This window comes from Suncus etruscus, chromosome 17, assembly GCF_024139225.1.
Source record: "Suncus etruscus isolate mSunEtr1 chromosome 17, mSunEtr1.pri.cur, whole genome shotgun sequence".
Classification (NCBI taxonomy): domain Eukaryota; kingdom Metazoa; phylum Chordata; class Mammalia; order Eulipotyphla; family Soricidae; genus Suncus; species Suncus etruscus.
In genome coordinates this window covers 65265878-65284410 of record NC_064864.1, presented here as the reverse complement: position 1 = coordinate 65284410, position 18533 = coordinate 65265878, and the positions used below count along the sequence as shown (strand labels likewise).

Below are 18533 nucleotides of genomic sequence, written 5' to 3'. Positions count from 1 at the left end.
GAGCGCATAGCCAGGAGTAACCCCTGAGCGTCAAATGGGTGTGGCCCAAAAACCAAAAAAAAAAAAAAAAAAGAGTCCATCTGAACCCACTTCTGGCTATCTGAGCTGGCACCCAGGGAAGGCCTGGAGTCAGGGGAAAAAGACAAGGACAGCTGGGGACCTGCCAAGCCTCCCAGCACTCGCCAGGCTAGGGAGAAAAGTTCTGGTATGGGACTTCCCCAAACCCTATACCTGGCAAGAGCTGGTCTCCAGAATCAAAGAGGAAACCGGAAGCCAGATGTCTGCCTGCCCTCCTCCCCATGCACCTCCCCCTTGAGTACAGAGGGAGGGGGGAACCTGAGGACTACTAAGAGTCCACCTGAACCCACTTCTGGCCATCTGGGCTGGCACCCAGGGAAGGCCTGGAGTCAGGGGAAAAAGACAAGGACGGTTGGGGGCCTGCCAAGCCTCCCAGCACTCCTCAAGCTAGGAATAAGGGTCCTGGTAAGCTCAGTTTTTCTGATCTGTTAGTTCAATGTGAAAATTTCTAATTTCAGTTGACAAAACTTTTTTTTTTTTTTTTTTTTTTTTTTTTTGTGGTTTTTGGGTCACACCCGGCAGTGCTCAGGGGTTACTCCTGGCTTCATGCTCAGAAATTGCTCCTGGCAGGCACGGGGGACCATATGGGACGCCGGGATTCGAACCGATGACCTTCTGCATGAAAGGCAAACGCCTTACCTCCATGCTATCTCTCCGTCGCCCGACAAAACTTCTTGATACTTAATTTTGCTCCAGTCAAGTTTATCGATGTGTTTGTTGTTTTTTTTTTTTTTTTGTTTTGTTTTTTGAGCTCCCTGAACATTCTCCCTAATTCTACTCTAAACTTCTTGAGAGGATACCTATTTGTTTCCTACTTTTTAGATTATTAGAGGAGCCATCTTGATTTCTGTAAATATGAGGGTGTACTGCAAAATTACTCCCTTGGCAAGGCTGTAGATTTCTTCTTAAAATGTACAGAAATGGAATTCAGGGGTTACAAGATAAGCGCGGCCGCGAAGCGAAGCAGAGCGGCCGCATTTCGGGTGTGGGTCCTGAAAAGGCTATAGTCCTTGGATGTAGGCAGGCTCAGCAGAGAAAAGGTAGAGAGCAAAGCCGCTGTGCTTTAAAAGTCTCTGGGTACCCAATCACGGCAGGAATTGGCCCCACGTGCGTTGGGTGGGGACATCTTACCGGGATGGGTCCTGAAGAGGCTATAGTCCTTGGATGTAGGCAGGCTCAGCAGAGAAAAGGAGGAATGATTTCTGAGCATAGAGCCAGGAGTAACTCCTGAGCACTGCCGGGTGTGACCCAAAAACAAAACAAAAAAAACAAAAAACAAAAATGGAGACTGGAGCATTTGCAGAGTAGGTAGGGTGCTTGCCTGGCATAAGGCTAAGCTGGGTTCTATTCCCAGCATACAATATGGTCCCCTGAGCCTGTCAAGATTGATTCCTGGTTGCAGAGTCAGGAGTAATTCCTGAGTGCCACTGGTGAGGCCCCAAAACAAAACAAAAAGTGAGGGTGGCTGGAGAGATAGCATGGAGGTGGGGCATTTGCCTTGCATGCAAAAGGATGGTGGTTCGAATCCCAGCATCCCATGTGGTCCCCCGAGATTGCCAGGAGCGATTTCTGAGCATTGTGCCAGGAGTAGCCCCTGAGCGTTGCCCGGTGTGACCCAAAAACCAAAAACAAAATAGGGGGTCCATGTAATAATACAGTGGGTCAGGGACTTGCCTTGCATATGGTCAACCTGAGTTCAGTCCCGGCACCCTGTATGGTCCCCTGAGATGAGCGCAGAGCCAGAGGTAAGTACTGAGCAACACGACGTGACTCAAAAACCAAAAAAGTGGGGCCAGTGAAGTGGCGCTAGAGGTAAGGTGTCTGCCTTGTAAGCGCTAGCCAAGGAAGGACCTCGGTTCAACCCCCAGGCGCCCCATATGGTCCCCCCAAGCCAGGGGCATTTCTGAGCACTTAGCCAGGAGTAACCCCTGAGCATCAAATGGGTGTGGCCCCAAAAACCAAAAAAAAAAAAAAACAACTTTGTAAGGCTCTTTGCACACTGTTGATCTGGGCTCGGACTCCAACATCACATATGGTACCCTGAGTGATCCCTGATAATCACCAGGAGTAATCCTGAATATAGAGCCAGAAGCATTGCTGAATGGGATCCCAAAACAACAAAAATATTAGAAGGGGGGGTTCAGAGTGGTAGAGCAAGGGGTAAGATGTCTGCCTTGCCCATGCTAGCCTAGGACGGACCGCAGTTCGATCACCCGGCGACCCATATGGTCCCCCAAGCCAGGGATGATTTCTGAGCACATGCATAGCCAGGAGAAGCGTCACTGGGTGTGGCCCAAAAACAAAACAAAACAAAAAAATCCCAAAACCATTAGGAGGGGGATTAGGCTGGAGCATAGTACAGAAAAGTGTGTGCCTTACAGCTGCCCCTCTCCCCGTCCAATCAGAGCTTCATGGTACCCTGAGCACAGAGATGGGAGTAGCCTTCAAGCACAGCAAGGTGTGATGCCCAACACCCCCACCTACACACACACACACACAAAAAATGTATAGCTGGGACCAAAGCAATAGCATTTGCCTTGCATGTGGCCAGCCCGGTTTGATTCCTAGCATGACATATGGTCCTCCAAGCCTACCAGGAGTAACTCCTGAGCACAGAGCCAAGAGTAACTTCTGAGCACCTCCAGGTATGCCCCCCAATTTAAACAGCAATACCCCCTCAATAGGGGCCGGAGCGATAGCATGAGGCTGATGAGGTTCGATCCTCAGCATTCCATATAGTCCTCCAAGCCTGCCAGGACAAGCCTGCCTGAGTGATTTCTTTTTTTTTTTTTTTTTGGTTTTTGGGTCACACCTGGCAGTGCTCAGGGATTACTCCTGGCTGTCTGCTCAGAAATAGCTCCTGGCAGGCACGGGGGACCATATCGGACACCGGGATTCAAACCAACCACCTTTGGTCCTGGATCAGCAGCTTGCAAGGCAAATGCCGCTGTGCTATCTCTCCGGGCCCTGCCTGAGTGATTTCTTTTTTTTTTTGTTTTGTTTTTGTTTTTGGGCCACACCCGGTGACGCTCAGGGGTTACTCCTGGCTATGCGCTCAGAAGTCGCTCCTGGCTTGGGGGACCATATGGGACACTGGGGGATCGAACCGCGGTCCGTCCTAGGCTAGCGCAGGCAAGGCAGGCACCTTACCTCTAGCGCCACCGCACGGCCCCTTGCCTGAGTGATTTCTAAGCGGAGTCAAGAGTAACCCTTGAGCGACTGATCCCAAAACCGAACATACAAAAGAAAGCCCCTCATTACCAAATCTTTAATTTATTTTGTGGCCACACCCAGCAGGGCCTATGGGGCTACTTCCAGCTCAATGCTCAGGGGCTGTCAATGATGCTGGGAATCGACCCCAGGCTTCCTACACCAAAACATGTTCCAGTCTGAGTTCTCTGGGCCCAGCCAGCCCACTGCAGCTGCTCACTGCCCTGAGCACACAGGTGCCCTGCCCTTCACCACTCTTGTCTACTGAGGACCATCTTACCCCACCCCCAGTCTCAGACCAGGCCCACGCCTCCTATAGGACTGAGGGCTTCACTCCTGCCACCCTCCTTCCCCTTCATGGACCCCGAGATCCAGGCTCCATACACAGTTCCAGGGACCACTGCTATAGCCCAGCTCTGTCCAACAGCATGCCCGCTGCTGCTGCTCATTCTCTGCAGCACTGTTCTTGTAAATGGCAGGTGTGTTTAGAATCAACCCTGGAGAGTTTGAAAACCACGGTTGTGGCTATCAGAGCGATAGCACAGCGGTAAGGTGTTTGCCTTGCACGCACCCATTACAGTACGGACCCTGATTCGAATCCCAGCATTCCATATGGTACCCTGAGTATGCCAGGAATGACCTCTGAGCACAGAGCCAGGAGTAACCCCAGAGCATCTCCAGGTGTGACACCCCCCCCCAAAAAAAAAGCAGAAAGCCACAGGGGGCCGGAGAGATAGCACAGCGGTGCTATCTTTTGAATACCTGGAATGCAGTTGATCTAGGATGGAAGGTGGTTGGAATCCCGGCATCCCATATATTCCCCCAAGCCTGCCAGGAGCGATTTCTAGCGCAGTGCCAGGAGTAATCCCTGAGTGCTGCCAGGTGTGACCAAAACAAAACAAACAAAAAAAACAAGCAAACAGATGTTGATAACATCTGGCAGTACTCAAATTGCTCTGGCTCTGCACTCAGGGATCGCTCCAGACAGGGTTCAGGAGAATATATGGGGATTGAACAGTTTTCCCATGTATAAAGCAAGAATCTACTGTACTTTCAGCCTCCATGAAAGCCAGTTTATTTTGTTCTTGGTTTTTGGGTCACACTCTATGTTGCTCAGGGTTTACTCCTGGCTCTGCACTAAGGAATGACTCCTGGTGGGCTCAGGGGACCATATGGGATGCCAGGGATTGAACCTAGGTAACCTGCATACAAGATAAACACCCTCCTCACTCCTGTCCCAGCTACCATTGGTTTGTTTTTGTTATTTTGGGCTACACTCAGGGATCTGCAGTGCTGGTGGGACTCAATAGTCCATAAGGAATACAAGGGACCTTGGTAGGCCACATGCAAGGCAAGTGCCCTACCCTTGTATATCACTTTGGCCTGAAAATCACTGTTCTTAGAACCATACTTGCCTTAAGCCTTTGTTTCTGGGGTGGGGCTGGAAAGAGTACTGAGGTTCAGTTCCTGGCATCCTACATCGTTCCCCTAAACCCACCAGGATTAATTCCTGAGTGCAGAGCCAAGAATAACCCCTAATCAGAAACCAAAACAACATGTTACCCAAGGTTACCAGTCTAGCCCAAATTCCTTGTGTCTGTTATAGGGTTTTGTTGGTCTTTTGGGGGGCTTTTTGGGCTATAACGAGTGATGCTCAGGGGTTACTCCTAGCTCTGCACTCAGGAATCATGCCTGGCAGTGTTCTGGGGATAATATGTAGTACCAGGGATCAAAGCCAGGTTGACTTACGCAAGGCAAGCACTGTCTGGTGGCCCCTCACTCTGACTCGCCCTCCTTCTGGACCACCCAGGAGTCTCTGGGCCTCAACATCCACTGTTCCCTTTGTTCCAGCTTTGGTCTCATCCTGGACTTAACTATCAACCACTTTTCCAGGAAGCCTTCCAGGAGTCATTGTCTGAACAAGGTTCCCACCCAAGTACTCTTTTTTTTTTTTTTTTTTTTGGTTTTTGGTTTTTGGGTTACACCCAGCGGTGCTCAGGGGTTACTCCTGGCTGTCTGCTCAGAAATAGCTCCTGGCAGGCACGGGGGACCATATGGGACACCGGGATTCGAACCAACCACCTTTGGTCCTGTATCGGCTGCTTGCAAGGCAAACACTGCTGTGCTATCTCTCCGGGCCCGTACTCTTTTTTTTTTTGTTTTTGTTTTTGGGCCACACCCAGCAGTGCTCAGGGGTTACTGGCTGTCTGCTCAGAAATAGCTCCTGGCAGGCACGGGGGCCCATATGGGACACCGGAATTAGAACCAACCACCTTTGGTCCTGGATCAGCTGCTTGCAAGGCAAACGCTGTGCTATCTCTCCGGGCCCCCAAGTACTCTTTTATACACATCTCCAGATGTGGGTCTGTCACTACCCGCAAAAGGAAGCACGTACCAGACATGGCTTTTGGCTTTCCTGGTGCAGTGCCTAATTTTCCCTCCCAAGAAATATCTGCCAGAAGGCCCGTTTAGAGAAGTCAATCATTGACCCTTTGTGTGGATTACTGGCTATAATTCTGACATGGCTGTGACATTACATTTTCTCTTTTCCTTTTGATTTTTGTCTCCTCTTCTACTATAGAAATTCAGCCTTAGCCTTTCTTTTCTTTTTTTTTTTTTTTTGGTTTTTGGGCCACACCCATTTGACGCTCAGGGGTTACTCCTGGCTATACGCTCAGAAATTGCCCCTGGCTTGGGGGGACCATATGGGACGCCGGGGGATCGGGGATCGAACCGCTGTCCGTCCTATGGTAGCGCTTGCAAGGCAGACACCTTACCTCTAGCGCCACCTTCCCGGCCCCAGCCTTAGCTTTTCTACACTCACAAAGGAAATTCCGTACCAAAGACTGCCAAAAGCTCCCCTCTGGCTAGTTTATTTGTGACTCTTACTTCAAGTATAACCTGGCACCAGCAGCTTATTTTTCTCGGTCTATCTCTATGATAGTAAACATTTCCGTCCCCCCAAAAACTATTTTCCGGCAACTACATAAACATCTCTCTTAAAGCTGTCTTTCCCCACCTGGTTTCTTGAAAAACCTGCCTTTTACTAAACCAAAAACATCTTCAGCTCAAGTTTCACATTACCTCTAACAGGGCTCTTCCTCACCTACATCGAGTAGTTATTTGATATGTAGATTCTAAGGTCTGGTCTCATTGGGAAGATCCTCTGCTCTTTTTCCCTGAAAACACCTTGCATACCAGAGTTGGTGCTTAAAATGTCATCAGCTGAACAGTAAAATTTACCTCTCCTCCCATGGATGTGGTTCCCCATACAGTGCATTTTGTGTGGTCTCATTTATTTCATTTTCATATTCGTCCGCTTGTGCTCCCACTTATTCCCAGTGAGGATTTACGGACCCCACTAAGGTCTTGCTGTGGACGAAGCACCCCCACAGCATGGGTTGTTGCCCTGTTCCCTATAGATGTCCCTGGGGTCTTTTGTGTCAAGTTGGCTCCAATTCAGCATAAGGAGCACCCAGAATGGTGCTCACTGTTGTGGCCTAGAAGAACCTTTCTCACGCCCTCAACCCACCATCAGACAATGTGTCTGGGTTGTTTCTTGAGGCGAGGCCATCATGATGGTCAGAGATTCACAAGACCTGGGGCATATGTTTGCACTGGTTCCCTGAGCACTGCCAGGTTTGCACCCTGGCCCCCAAAATGGGTTCACAAGGGCTGAAGGGGTGGCATCAGAAAGTGTCCCCTAGATGGCCCCACATAAACAAGATGTGTCCAGGATTCAGGCACTGCCTGGCCTTTCAGGGGGCACAGGAAAGTGAGGCCATGCTGAACGCAGGTCAGCTGAGGAAAGTAGGGGCAGGAGCCAGCCAGGGGCAAAGAAGCCTGATCAGGACTTAACTTTCTGCCTTATTGAGCCATGAAATATTTCCATTTTATTTCTGCATCAGGTTTGTCGTGACAGTGATCATTATCTAATACAAAAAATGAGATAGAAAAGTGTTAGTTGTCCTTTTCATAAAGTGCAGGTTTAATTTTCAGTGCTTGCTAAGGCAGCCATGTTATTCCAGATCCTCCCCTGGCCCCAAGGAAGTTCCCAAGGAAGGAGCTGTGCTCTTTTGTTTTTTATTTATTTATTTAGGGCCACACCCAGTGACATTCAGGGGTTACTCCTGGCTATGGACTCAGGAATCACTCCTGGCATGGCAGGCTCAGGGGACCATATGGGATGGTGGGGATAGAACCCAGTTCTGCACGTGCAAGATAAGTGTCCTCCCCACTGTGCTATGGCTCCAGCCCGACATTCTCTGGGAACTTTTATTGTGGTCATGAAGACTGTAGCTGCTACCCAGATAGTACATGCTCTGAAGCTGACACTTCTCCAAGGCAGCGGCTGTTACAGCCTCTCTTTTCTCCAGAACATTTGGCCATTTGGATGATTGTTCTGAAAGTGGAGTACAAATCGCTGATGAGGAAATTCATCTGGTTTCACTCGGACCTGACCAGCAAAAAACAGTGAATCCTCACTTTGACAGTGGTGCCTCAATGGGACCTGCTGAACACGTTGGACTTGTGTGGTGTGATCCCACTGTTTATGGATGACTCTTAACCCCACTCCAAGCCAGGGTAAGTACTCGCTCACCAGAGCTTTGGGCTGGGAAACTCTTGAACATGAGTGCGAGCTAAAAGGGACTGTGTTAGGTCTGGAGAAGAAACACCACCAGCATATTTTCTGTGAACGGCAGCATCCCAAGCTAAGGTCCTGCATCTTGGGTGAGGTAGGCTCTTCTATTTTTGAGACCACACCCAGCAGTACTCAGGGATTACTCCTGCTCTGTGCTCAGGAATAAACTCCTGGTGGGGCTCTGAAGACCATATAGGGTGTTGAGGATCAAACACAGATTGGCTGTGTGCAAGGCAAGCATGCTACTCACTGTACTACCCCTCTGGCCTCACAAGGGCTCTTTAAAGTTTTCACCAAGAAGGGCTGGAGTGATAGTACAGCAGGGAGCTTGCTTTGTACACAGCTAATCCGGGTTCAATTTCTGGCATCCCATATAGTTCCTTAATCCTGCCAGGAACAATTTCTGAATGCTGAGCCAGGAATAAGCCCTGAGCAACACTGGGTGTGGTCCCCAAACAAACAAACAAACAAACAAAAAAAAAAAGCATTATTCATCTGAAAGTGGAATATATATCGCTATGCTTTGCGTGCCAGCGGCCCAGGTTTGATCCCTGGCACTACATGGTCCCCTGAGCACTGTCAGGTATGACCCCAAAGTTAAAGGAGAAGAAAAACAAATATCTAATGTCAAGAATAAATGAAGGCCTGATAGACAAAACAATTGTACAGAGGTTTTTCTGGGTGAGATTTTAAGGACAACAGGAGTTAAAGAGAAAATGATTTTGCCAAGGACAGGAAGAACTCAGGTTCTGCACGCAAGAGCCCAGGGCCAATTCCCCGGGCCTTGGGGTCCCCCAAGCAACTGCCAGGAGCAAGCCCTGAGCATTTGGCAGGGAAAAGCCTGAGTACCATGAGTGTGGTCCAAAACCCAAATCATCTTTTCTGCTATCACTGTATGAGAGACCTAGACTCTTTTAACTCTTTCGTCTGCAGCCAAGAATGGTTCAGATGAGTCACGTCATGGCCAGATTACTTTGACGACAGTAATTTGAAAATTTTCTCCAATTTGATCATGCAAGAATTATTTGTCAGGGACCTTTCTTATCCAAACAGGCTTATTTACTCTGCCGTGTAAGGACAGAAATATTTTGTTCTTTCTTTTGTTTTTGTTTTTGTTTTTTTTGGGAGGATCTGTTTGGACCACACTTGGAGACGCTCAGAGGTTACTCCTGGCTCTGCACTCAGAATTGCTCCTGGTAGGCTCAGAGGACCATGTGGGTTGCTGGGGATCGAACTGGGTTGGCCGCATGCAAGGCAAATGCCTACCAGCTGTGTTATCGCTCTGGCCCTGTGGACACCCTTTTTTCAAAAGAATATTGCTAGTAATAGGGTTAAACTACAGCACAGGAATGGCTCAAGTACTTGCCAATTGCTTTCCTGTGCACAATATAAATATGGATTATTAAAGTTGTCTACTCAAGTAGAAAAATCTATGCAAAACCCTCCTAGGCAAAAATATTCAAAGGCCAAGAAAAAAAAAAAAGTCTTCTTTTGCAAGAAAGTGCGGTGGCAGGGACTCTTGTCTGGCTCAGAGAGAAGAGTTCCTTGCGCAGAATTCAAGTTCTTTCTAGAAGACCAAGCAACATTTCAGGCAGCTTTCTTGGAATGAACCAGTTTGTGGAACTGGGAACTTAGGAGCAATGAAGGCTTTTCAGGTCTGTGACGATTTGCACAGGGCAAATGCCATGTGCCAGGGCCCTGGGAACTTTGGCCACTGTACAAAGTGGCAGTGCCTTGTTCCACCTGGCAGGATACAGGACTCAAAGAGAGTCAAGAATGTTTATATTGTGTTTCAGTGCTTTTTTTTCTTTCCCCAGTCAAATCGTGATTCCTTCCAACAGATCATGAGAGACAGGACACTCTGGTGTGACTTTACATCACACAGTCTCAGGAGCACAATAAGCCCGAGGCACAGGACCAGCCATAACTGTCATATTTTCAGCATCTGTTCGGCTGCGGCGAGGAGGTAAAGGAAGTTCTCTGTGGCTGAGGGAAACCGTCGCTGCTTTAGGGCTTCGAGGTTGAGCACCTGCTTTCCTCCATCCCCTGGGGCTTCCAAAAATGGCATCAAGATGCTGAGGATTTCTCTGGTTTTTTGGGAAATATCCTTTAAGAGAGCAAAAGAATGGAGCCTGTTAGTATCAAACCAGCATAGACAGCTGTGGCATTTCGATTGAACTCTTCTTCCTCTCATTTACATTCAATCGGTCTAACTTTATATATTAAGAAATTGGTGCTGGGCCGGAGAGGTGGCGCTAGAGATAAGGTGTCTGCCTTGCAAGCGCTAGCCAAGGAAGGACAGCGGTTCGATCCCCCAGTGTCCCATATGGTCCCCCCAAGCCAGGGGCAATTTCTGAGCGCTTAGTCAGGAGTAACCCCTGAGCATCAAACGGGTGTGGCCCCCCCCAAAAAAAAGAAATTGGTGCTCTGCCACTGGGAGCCCTGCACCCAAGGGTGCATTTCTAGCCCACAGCAGCCTAGTGTGTGAGCCTAGGTGGTGGGCTACTGGCAGAGCAATGACAAAGAAGAGAAGGGGGTAATCTAGGAACAAACTTAAATATTAACAACCAGGGCTGGAGAGATAGCATGGAAGTAAGGCGTTTGCCTTTCATGCAAAAGGTCATTGGTTCAAATCCCGGCATCCCATATGGTCCCTGGAGCCTGCCAGGAGCGATTTATGAGTGTGAAGCCAGGAGTAAACCCTGAGCGTTGCTGGATGTGACCCAAAAACAAAACAAAACAAAACAAAAAAATTAACAACCATTAGGGCCCTTAGATAGCTAACTAGCACAGTGGGTAGGGCATTTGCCTTGTATATGTGGCTGACCCTGTTCAATCCCCAGCATCCCATATGGAACCCAAGTATCACTAGGAATAATTCCTGAGTGCTGAGCCAGGAATAATCCCCGAGTACCACCAGTGTGGCCCCAAAAAAAAAAAAAAAAAAAAAAACCCGAACAGGAAAAAAAAAATGCAAGAGACATTTAAATTAAAAAAAAAAAAGTGGGGCTGGAGCGGTGGCGCAGCAGTATGGCGTTTGTCTTGCACGCAGCTGACCCAGAACGGACCTCGGTTCGATCTTCGGCATTCCATGTGGTCCCCGAGACCAGTAGCACATAGCCAGGAGTGACCCCTGAGTGTCACTGGGTGTGGCCCCAAAACAAAACAAAACAACAAGGGCTTGCTTTGGCAGTATACATACTTAGAACAATACAGAGAAGATTAGCATGGCCCCTGTACAAGGATGACACAAATTGGTGAAGCGTTCCATATGTTTAGAATTAAAACACAAAACAAAACAAAACAAAACAATAACAAGAAAAACATACAACATCCAGAGAGAAAATCTCACTGGGCCAGAGGGATTAACACCATGGAAGGCACCTGCCAATGCAGGATCAGCCCTGAGCTCTGCAAGGAGCGATCCCTGTGCCAGTGTTTGCTTTGTATTTCTCTTTTCTTTTTTTGGTTTTTGGGCCACACCCGGCGATGCTCAGGGCTTACTCCTGGCTGGCTGCTCAGAAATAGCTCCTGGCAGGCACAGGGGACCATATGGGACACCGGGATTCGAACCAACCACCTTTGGTCCTGGATCGGATGCTTGCAAGGCAAATGCCACTGTGCTATCTCTCCGGGCCCCTGCTTTGTATTTCTAAGGTCCAGGGTTTGATCTCTGTCACCAAACAAACCAAGCTCAAATTATCAAACCAAAACATCATGGAATCTGGCCAGGGAAGGGAGAGGGTAGCAGCTGCCTCAAACCCTGGGAACCCACATTAGAGCTCCACGGAGCCCTTCAAGACAAGGTCTCTGTATAAGGTCCTCATTTGTCTGGGAAATTTAAAATGAGAGATGCCCAGTCGCCAGGGCCCAGACTGTGAGATGGTGTGGCTATGCGCCCATCTGTGGATGTCAAGGTCAGGTAGGACCACTACAATGTCTAGCCCAAAAACGTGCCCTGTGTGTTGCTCCAGCCTCTCCCAACACTTCCTTTGAGCAAGAGCCCAAGACTGCCCACTCAGGACTCAGGACTGGCCAGCCGTACCTGGATGACTTGGCTGTCTGATTTCTCTGGGTCTTCTGCAGACTGGATGATCCGCTGACCCATTTCCTTGTGCAGTTTGCCCATTGTCATGGCCTCTATGAGATCAAGCGGAAAGTGCTGCATAAACAGTTTGGAATTTAGGTAAAGAATAATTATGTGGGGCCGGAGAGAAAGCATGGAGGTAGGGCATTTGTCTTGCATGCAGAAGGACAGTGATTCAAGTCCTGGCATCCCATATGGTTCCCTGAGCCTGCCAGGAGCAATTTCTGAGCATAGAGCCAGGAGTAACCCCCGAGTACTGCTGGGTGTGACCCAAAAACTGAAAATAAATAAATAAAAGAATAATTATGTACAACATTTTACAGAGGGAATGTCCACAAAGCCATGGACACCACCCCACATTTCCATTTTGGTTCTGACCTCGACTCCTCCAGCATGGTAGAAAATGATGCATGCACATGATTTCCATGTCCTGCTCCAAATTAGAACACAATCCCAAATAAAGAAAAAAAATATTTTTTAAAGAAAAAAAATTAAAACATCCCAGACACTAATGTCCACCCTCATAACTGAGAGATAGACCTTTCTACTTCCCTCATCAGTTAGAACGGGGCATGAGTCACACTTGGTGGTACTCAGGAGACCATAGATGGTGTGAGAGATTGAACTGGGGTTGACAGTATACAAAGCATGAGACTTATCTCTCCTATTATCTCCCTGCCCCTATTTATCTTTCTGAAACAAAACTTAATGAGAATAGCAATATATTTTTACAATTACAAGTTCTAATTTGGAGGGGAAGCCCCATACATAAAATTTTTTTTAATTTAATTATTTTTTTCACTGGTGATCGTGGTTTACTCATAGCTCTACATTCAAGAATCAATCATGGCAGGCTCAGGGGACCATATAGGATGTCAGGGATTAAATCCAGGTTGGCTGCATACAAGAAAAACACTGCCCACTATACAATTGCTCTGTCCCCCCAAGTTCTAATATTTAAACTCTGGGTTTTTTTTTGTTTTTTTTTTTTTTGGCTTTTGGGCCACACCTGGCGATGCTCAGGGGTGACTTCTGGCTGTCTGCTCAGAAATAGCTCCTGGCAGGCACGGGGGACCATATGGGACACCGGGATTCAAACCAACCACCTTTGGTCCTGGATCGGCTGCTTGCAAGGCAAACACCACTGTGCTTTCTCTCCGGGACCTAATATTTAAACTCTGGCCTTTACTTAAAAATAATTGGGGGGCCGGAGCAATAGCACAGAGGTAAGGCGTTTGCCTTGCATGTGGTGAACACAGAATGGACCCTGATTCGAATCCCGGTGTCTCATATGATTCCACGAGCCTACAAGGAGCGACTTGCAGAGACAAGAATAAACCCCTGGGGCCGGGCAGTGGCGCTGAAGGTAAGGTGCCTGCCTTGCCTGCGCTAGCCTTGGACGGGCCGCAGTTCGATCCCCCGGTGTCCCATATGGTCCCCCAAGCCAGGAGCAACTTCTGAGCACATAGCCAGGAGTAACCCCTGAGCGTTACCGGGTGTGGCCCAAACCCCCCCCCAAAAAAAAAAAAAAAAAAAGAATAAACCCCTACACGCCAATAGGTGTAACCCAAAACAAACAAACAAAAGAACAATTGGGGATGAGGGCCAGAGTCATAGTACAGCAAGGTAGGATTCTTGCCTTGAAGGTAGCCAACCTGCCTAAGAGAGAGTTTAGTGGTAGGGCATTTGCCTAGTGCACCACTGATTCAGGACAGATGGTGGTTTGAATCCCGACATCCCATATGGTCCTCCATGCTTGCCAGAAGCGATTTCTGAGCACAGACCTAGGAATAACCCTGAGCGCCACCCAATGTGACCACCCTTCCCTCAAAAAAAAGTCTTGGCTAAATGACTTTTAGTGGCTGAAGCGATAGCACAGTGGTAAGGCGTTTGACTTGCTCACAGCCAGTACAGGACGGAGCCCGGTTTAAATCCCAGCACCCCATATGGTCCCTTGAGCCTGCCAGGAGCGACTTCTGAATGCAGAGCCAGGTGTGACCCAGAAACCAAAACCAAAAAAAAAGAAAGTGGCAACCTGGATTTGATCCTTGGCATCCCATATGATCCAGAGCAACGCTAGGAGTGATTCCTGAGCATAAGCCAAGAGTAACCCATGGGCATCACCAGAAAGCAAATTCAAGAGCCAGAACAGAGAGTCAAGAGTTGAGGTGCCCGCCTCATATGCAGTCCTCTCTGATCCGCAGCACCACATATGACCCCTCACAAGACCATTATACTCATTCCTGAGCATACACACAGGAATAGCTCACAGCAGCACAGAGTGTGACCCAATAATTCAACACCACCACTTCCCCTATTTCCTAGACTCAGCAAAAGGAGGGAAATGCCTCCCCGCTTTCTGCCCTAACCCTGTGGCTCATATAGTGGTTTCTGTTACATTGGTTTCACCAAAGGGAGCACCTCTGAAAAATTAGATCCATGTTTTAAATGCCTTGCAGTCAGTATGTACTACTGCTCACTTAAATCAAATTAAGTGGGAAGGGGGCTTGCCTTGCATGCAGTCAAGGCAAACCTAGGTTTGATCCCCAGCACCCCCGCGAGTAACTCCTGAGTGCAGAGCCAGGAGTAACTCCTGAGCATCACCGGGTGTGACCCAAAAAACAAAAAATGCAAACTAAAAAGAGAGTAAAAGGGAATGAGAAGGAAGCTGGCACTAGTGGTAAGGTCAATGTTAGAACATTACATACCTGAAACTCAACTGAGTAACTCTGTAAGTCACAGTACCTTAATCTATTTAAAGAAAAAAAAAATTTTTTTTTTGTTTTTTGGGTAACACCTGGCAGCACTCAGGGATTACTCCTGGCTCTATGCTCAGAAATAACTTCTGGCAGGCTCGGGGACCATATGGGATGCCGTGATTTCAAACTACCATCTTTCTGCATACAAGGCAAATGCCCTACCTCCATGCTATCTCTCCGGCCCCAAGAAAAATATTTTTGGTTTGGTTTTGGGCCATACCTGGCAGTGCTCAGAGCTGACTCCTAGGTCTGTGCTCAGAGATCACTCCTGGTGGTGTTGGGCATCAAATCTGGGTTAGCCACACGCAAGGCAAGCACCTTGCATGTTGTCTTATCTCTCAATGCCTCCCTCCCACCATGTTTTTTTGTTTAATTTTTGGGCCACACCCAGTGGTTCTAAGGGGTTATTCCTGGACTGTGCTCAGAAATTGCTCCTGGTAGGCTCAGGGGACCCTATGGGATGCCGAAGAATGAACCCAGGTCGATAACATGCAAGGCAAATGTCCTCTCTGATGAGCTACTGCTCCAGCCCCACAATGTTTTTAAATAGAAAAGAACAGAGAGAGGTTCAGTGATTAATGTGTGAGGATGTGAATTCAATCCCTAGAATCATCACTTACATATCCACATATCCGCTTGATACTATAGCTCTGTTCTCTGTGATCCCAAAGCCCCAAACAACTCCTGGCTGAACCTGGAGTCATGTAGCCTAGCATGAGAAAATATCCCAGTAAAGGCTGTCACCTGTGTGTGTCAGAAACTACACCAGGGCCTGCAAGCTGACCCTGCTCATGATGAGGTCAGCAGAGGTGCCAGAATGGGGTAGAGGCACAAGAACATGCAAAGGTGCCAACACTCACCTTTGGCTAGTGGAGCAATGGTGATCTCGCTGTCTGCAAGGTTCACGAATACATCATAGAGGTCTGGCCGGTTGCTCACCTCTGGATCCACAAAGCCAGCCACGTAACCTGCAGCAGACATGGACACACAGGGTGGAGAGGGCGACATGAATGGGAGTCAAAGTGGGTCTGCAATGTGTGGTGGTGGCTCTGGCCTTCTTGGCTGATGAGGCAGGAGCAGAGCAGAGAGCTTCCAAGGCCAGGGTCTTGGCAGAAACCCCCACTACTGCCTCCAGACAAAGGGGCTCGCTCTGGAAGCCTGGCAGGAATTCTTTTCTTCCTTCTTATGTTCTGAGACCAAACCTGGCTCTGCTCAAGAGCCAGGAGTAACCCCTGGGCGTCGCTGGGTGTGCCCCCACTCAAAAAAAAAAACCTGGTTCTGCTCAGGGTTTACTCCTGACTGCACTCAGGGACCACACCTGGTGGGGCTCAGGGGACCATCAAGTGTGCAAGGGATGGAACCTGGGTGGATTGAGTGCAGAGCAAATTCCCTGTCTAATACGCTCCCTCTCCTGGCCTGTTAGGGAATTTAAACGAGAATTTGACAAGCTAAATAAGCTGCTGTGTGACAGAGATAGTGCAGCAGCCTAAGCACATGAACTGAATATGAGTCTGTAGTTTGATCCCTGGGGTTCCCTAAGCACTTCTAGCACCACGAGTGATCCCTGAGCATTGAGTTCCTAAACACCCCCACGTGTAGACCTCAAACACCAACATTAACACAACCACTGGGGACGGAGATGCGGCATAAGTCAGAGCATAGCCCGTGCGCAATGAATGGAGGTCCTGGAGTTGAACCAGGCATCACAGGTCCCACAGCATTGCCAGGCAGAGCACTAACAATACCCCAAACACTGCTGGACCCACACTCTAACCTGAGTGTCGTAGGGCGGGTCCCCAGCACTTGTTGTACGTAACACTGCAACAAGTATCTCCCCAGATGAAGAAAGTTTATCTTAAGAGTTGGGATAGCTCAGTGGAAAAGTATTTGCTTTGCTTCTGACAAAGAAATGAATGATCAGGGGCTAAAGCGATAGTACAGCAGGCAGGGTGCTTGCCTTCATGCCTTCACACAGCAGACCTAGGACTGATCCCTGTTATCCCATATGGTCCTAGAGCACTGTCAGAAGTGATTCCTGAGTGCAGAGTCAGGAGTAAGCCCTAGGTCACCCACACATGCACATCTGCAGCTCACATATATTTCCAGGTATATCACTCACACACACATACACACTCACAAACTCACCTGTGCACACCTGCAGGGCTTCCAGCTCATCCACCTGAAGGTGCACAAAAGGGTGGAGGATGGTCCAGTCCTGTCGGTGCCATACCAGGGCAGGCAAAGTCCTGTGGAGTCAAGTGCCAGCTCAGATGGAGGTGGGTGCCCCCGACTGACCTGCAGAGCCAGCAGAGCAGGGCAGCCCTATATGTGCCAGCGCCTCCAGACTGTCAATACAAGCAAGGAACAGCACAGGGACATCACTGCTAAGACCTCCTTCGGGAACAGGACACAGAGTTCAAGGGCGGAGCACCAAGGGGTTCCATGCTTGGAACAAGTACCCAGAGCACTGCTGGGAGCAGCCCGAGTACAGAGCTAGAGGAATCCCTCCTGACAGCCTCCAAAGTTTTCTCCAACCCCAGGTGTATTGCCATGAAGAGGAGGCAGAAATGATCCAGGCAAGATTCTTGAAGCTCCAAAAAGTTCCTAATTTAGGGGCCAGAGAGAGAGACCATGGAGGTAGGTCATTTGCCTCATATGCAAAAGGATGGTGGTTCGAATCCCAGCATCCCATATGGTCCCCCGAGCCTTCCAGGAGCGATTTCTGAGTGTAGAGCCAGGAGTAACCCTTGAGTGCTGCCAAGTGTGACCAAACCCCCCCCCCCAAAAAAAAAAGCTCCTAGTTTAGATTCAACGTTCTGGCCCAAGGACCAGAGCCATAGTCCAGCAGGTAGGGTGTTCACCTTGAACTTAGCTGAAGTGGATACTTAGCATCCCATATGATTGATCCCCTAGCACCACCAGGCATAACAACTGAGCTTGGAGCCAGGAACATCTCCTGAGTATTGCCTGGTAAGGGCCCCCAAACATAAAGGTGTTGGAGATATTGCATAATGGAGAGGGCACTTCCCTTGCACACAGTTGACCCAGGTTCAAAACCCGGTAGCCCATATGGTCTCCTGAGCCCTAACAGGAGTGATTCCTGAGTGCAGAGGCAGGAATAACGCCTGAACATCACCAGGTGAGGCCCAAGAATGAAACAAAACCAAAACCAAACCCATAAAAAAATAAAGTTCAAGTCCAGGGGCTGGTGAGAAAGTACCTGCTAGCACTACTTCTGACCCCCAGAGACCCACGAGGAGGAAATCCCAGCACACAGAGCCAGGAGTAAGCTTGGAGCAGGGCCACATGGCCCCCAGACTCCTGCCTCACATTTAGAACCGAACCTGGCACTAGTCCCACCAGCCCCCGCAATGGACGATGTAAGGTTTGGATCCCAGACCTTGTAAACTCCTGGACAGCTTCTATTTTGGGGTGATAGACAACAATCCGTTTCTTGAGCATCAGGGCAGTGTATAGGATGATAGTCTCCATTCCAAACTGGGACACGACGTCTTAAAAGGAAAGAGATGACGATGTTATTACATCTGGCTAAAGAAATGGGACTTCCTACTCCAGAATTCTTTTTTTTTTTTTTTTTTGGTTTTTGGATTTTGGGCCACACCCGGCAGTGTTCAGGGGTTACTGCTGGTTCTGCACTCAGAAATCGCTCCTGGTAGCCTAAGCGGACCATATAGGATGCTGGGAATCGAACCCTGGTCTGTTCCAATTTGGCCTTGCACAAGGCAAATGCCCTACA

At 48.7% G+C, this 18533-nt stretch overlaps 1 protein-coding gene and 1 pseudogene across 3 annotated transcripts in view; one reads left to right on the top strand and one right to left on the bottom strand.

The window, feature by feature from the left end:
• Positions 1-9401: 9401 nt before the first annotated feature.
• DENND10 (DENN domain containing 10) overlaps positions 9402-18533 on the bottom strand; it is a 106180-nt gene continuing 97048 nt past the window's right edge. For all 3 annotated transcript variants that reach the window (XM_049764502.1, XM_049764503.1, XM_049764504.1), the window contains 5 exons: positions 18177-18288; positions 16922-17022; positions 15637-15744; positions 11976-12070; positions 9402-10037 (listed from right to left, as the gene is read on the bottom strand). In XM_049764502.1, the coding sequence (XP_049620459.1) occupies positions 9861-10037; positions 11976-12070; positions 15637-15744; positions 16922-17022; positions 18177-18288 (593 nt within the window). In that variant the 3' untranslated portion in view covers positions 9402-9860. The remainder of the gene's footprint in view (positions 10038-11975; positions 12071-15636; positions 15745-16921; positions 17023-18176; positions 18289-18533) is intronic.
• Positions 11110-11207, top strand: LOC125995439 (uncharacterized; annotated as a pseudogene).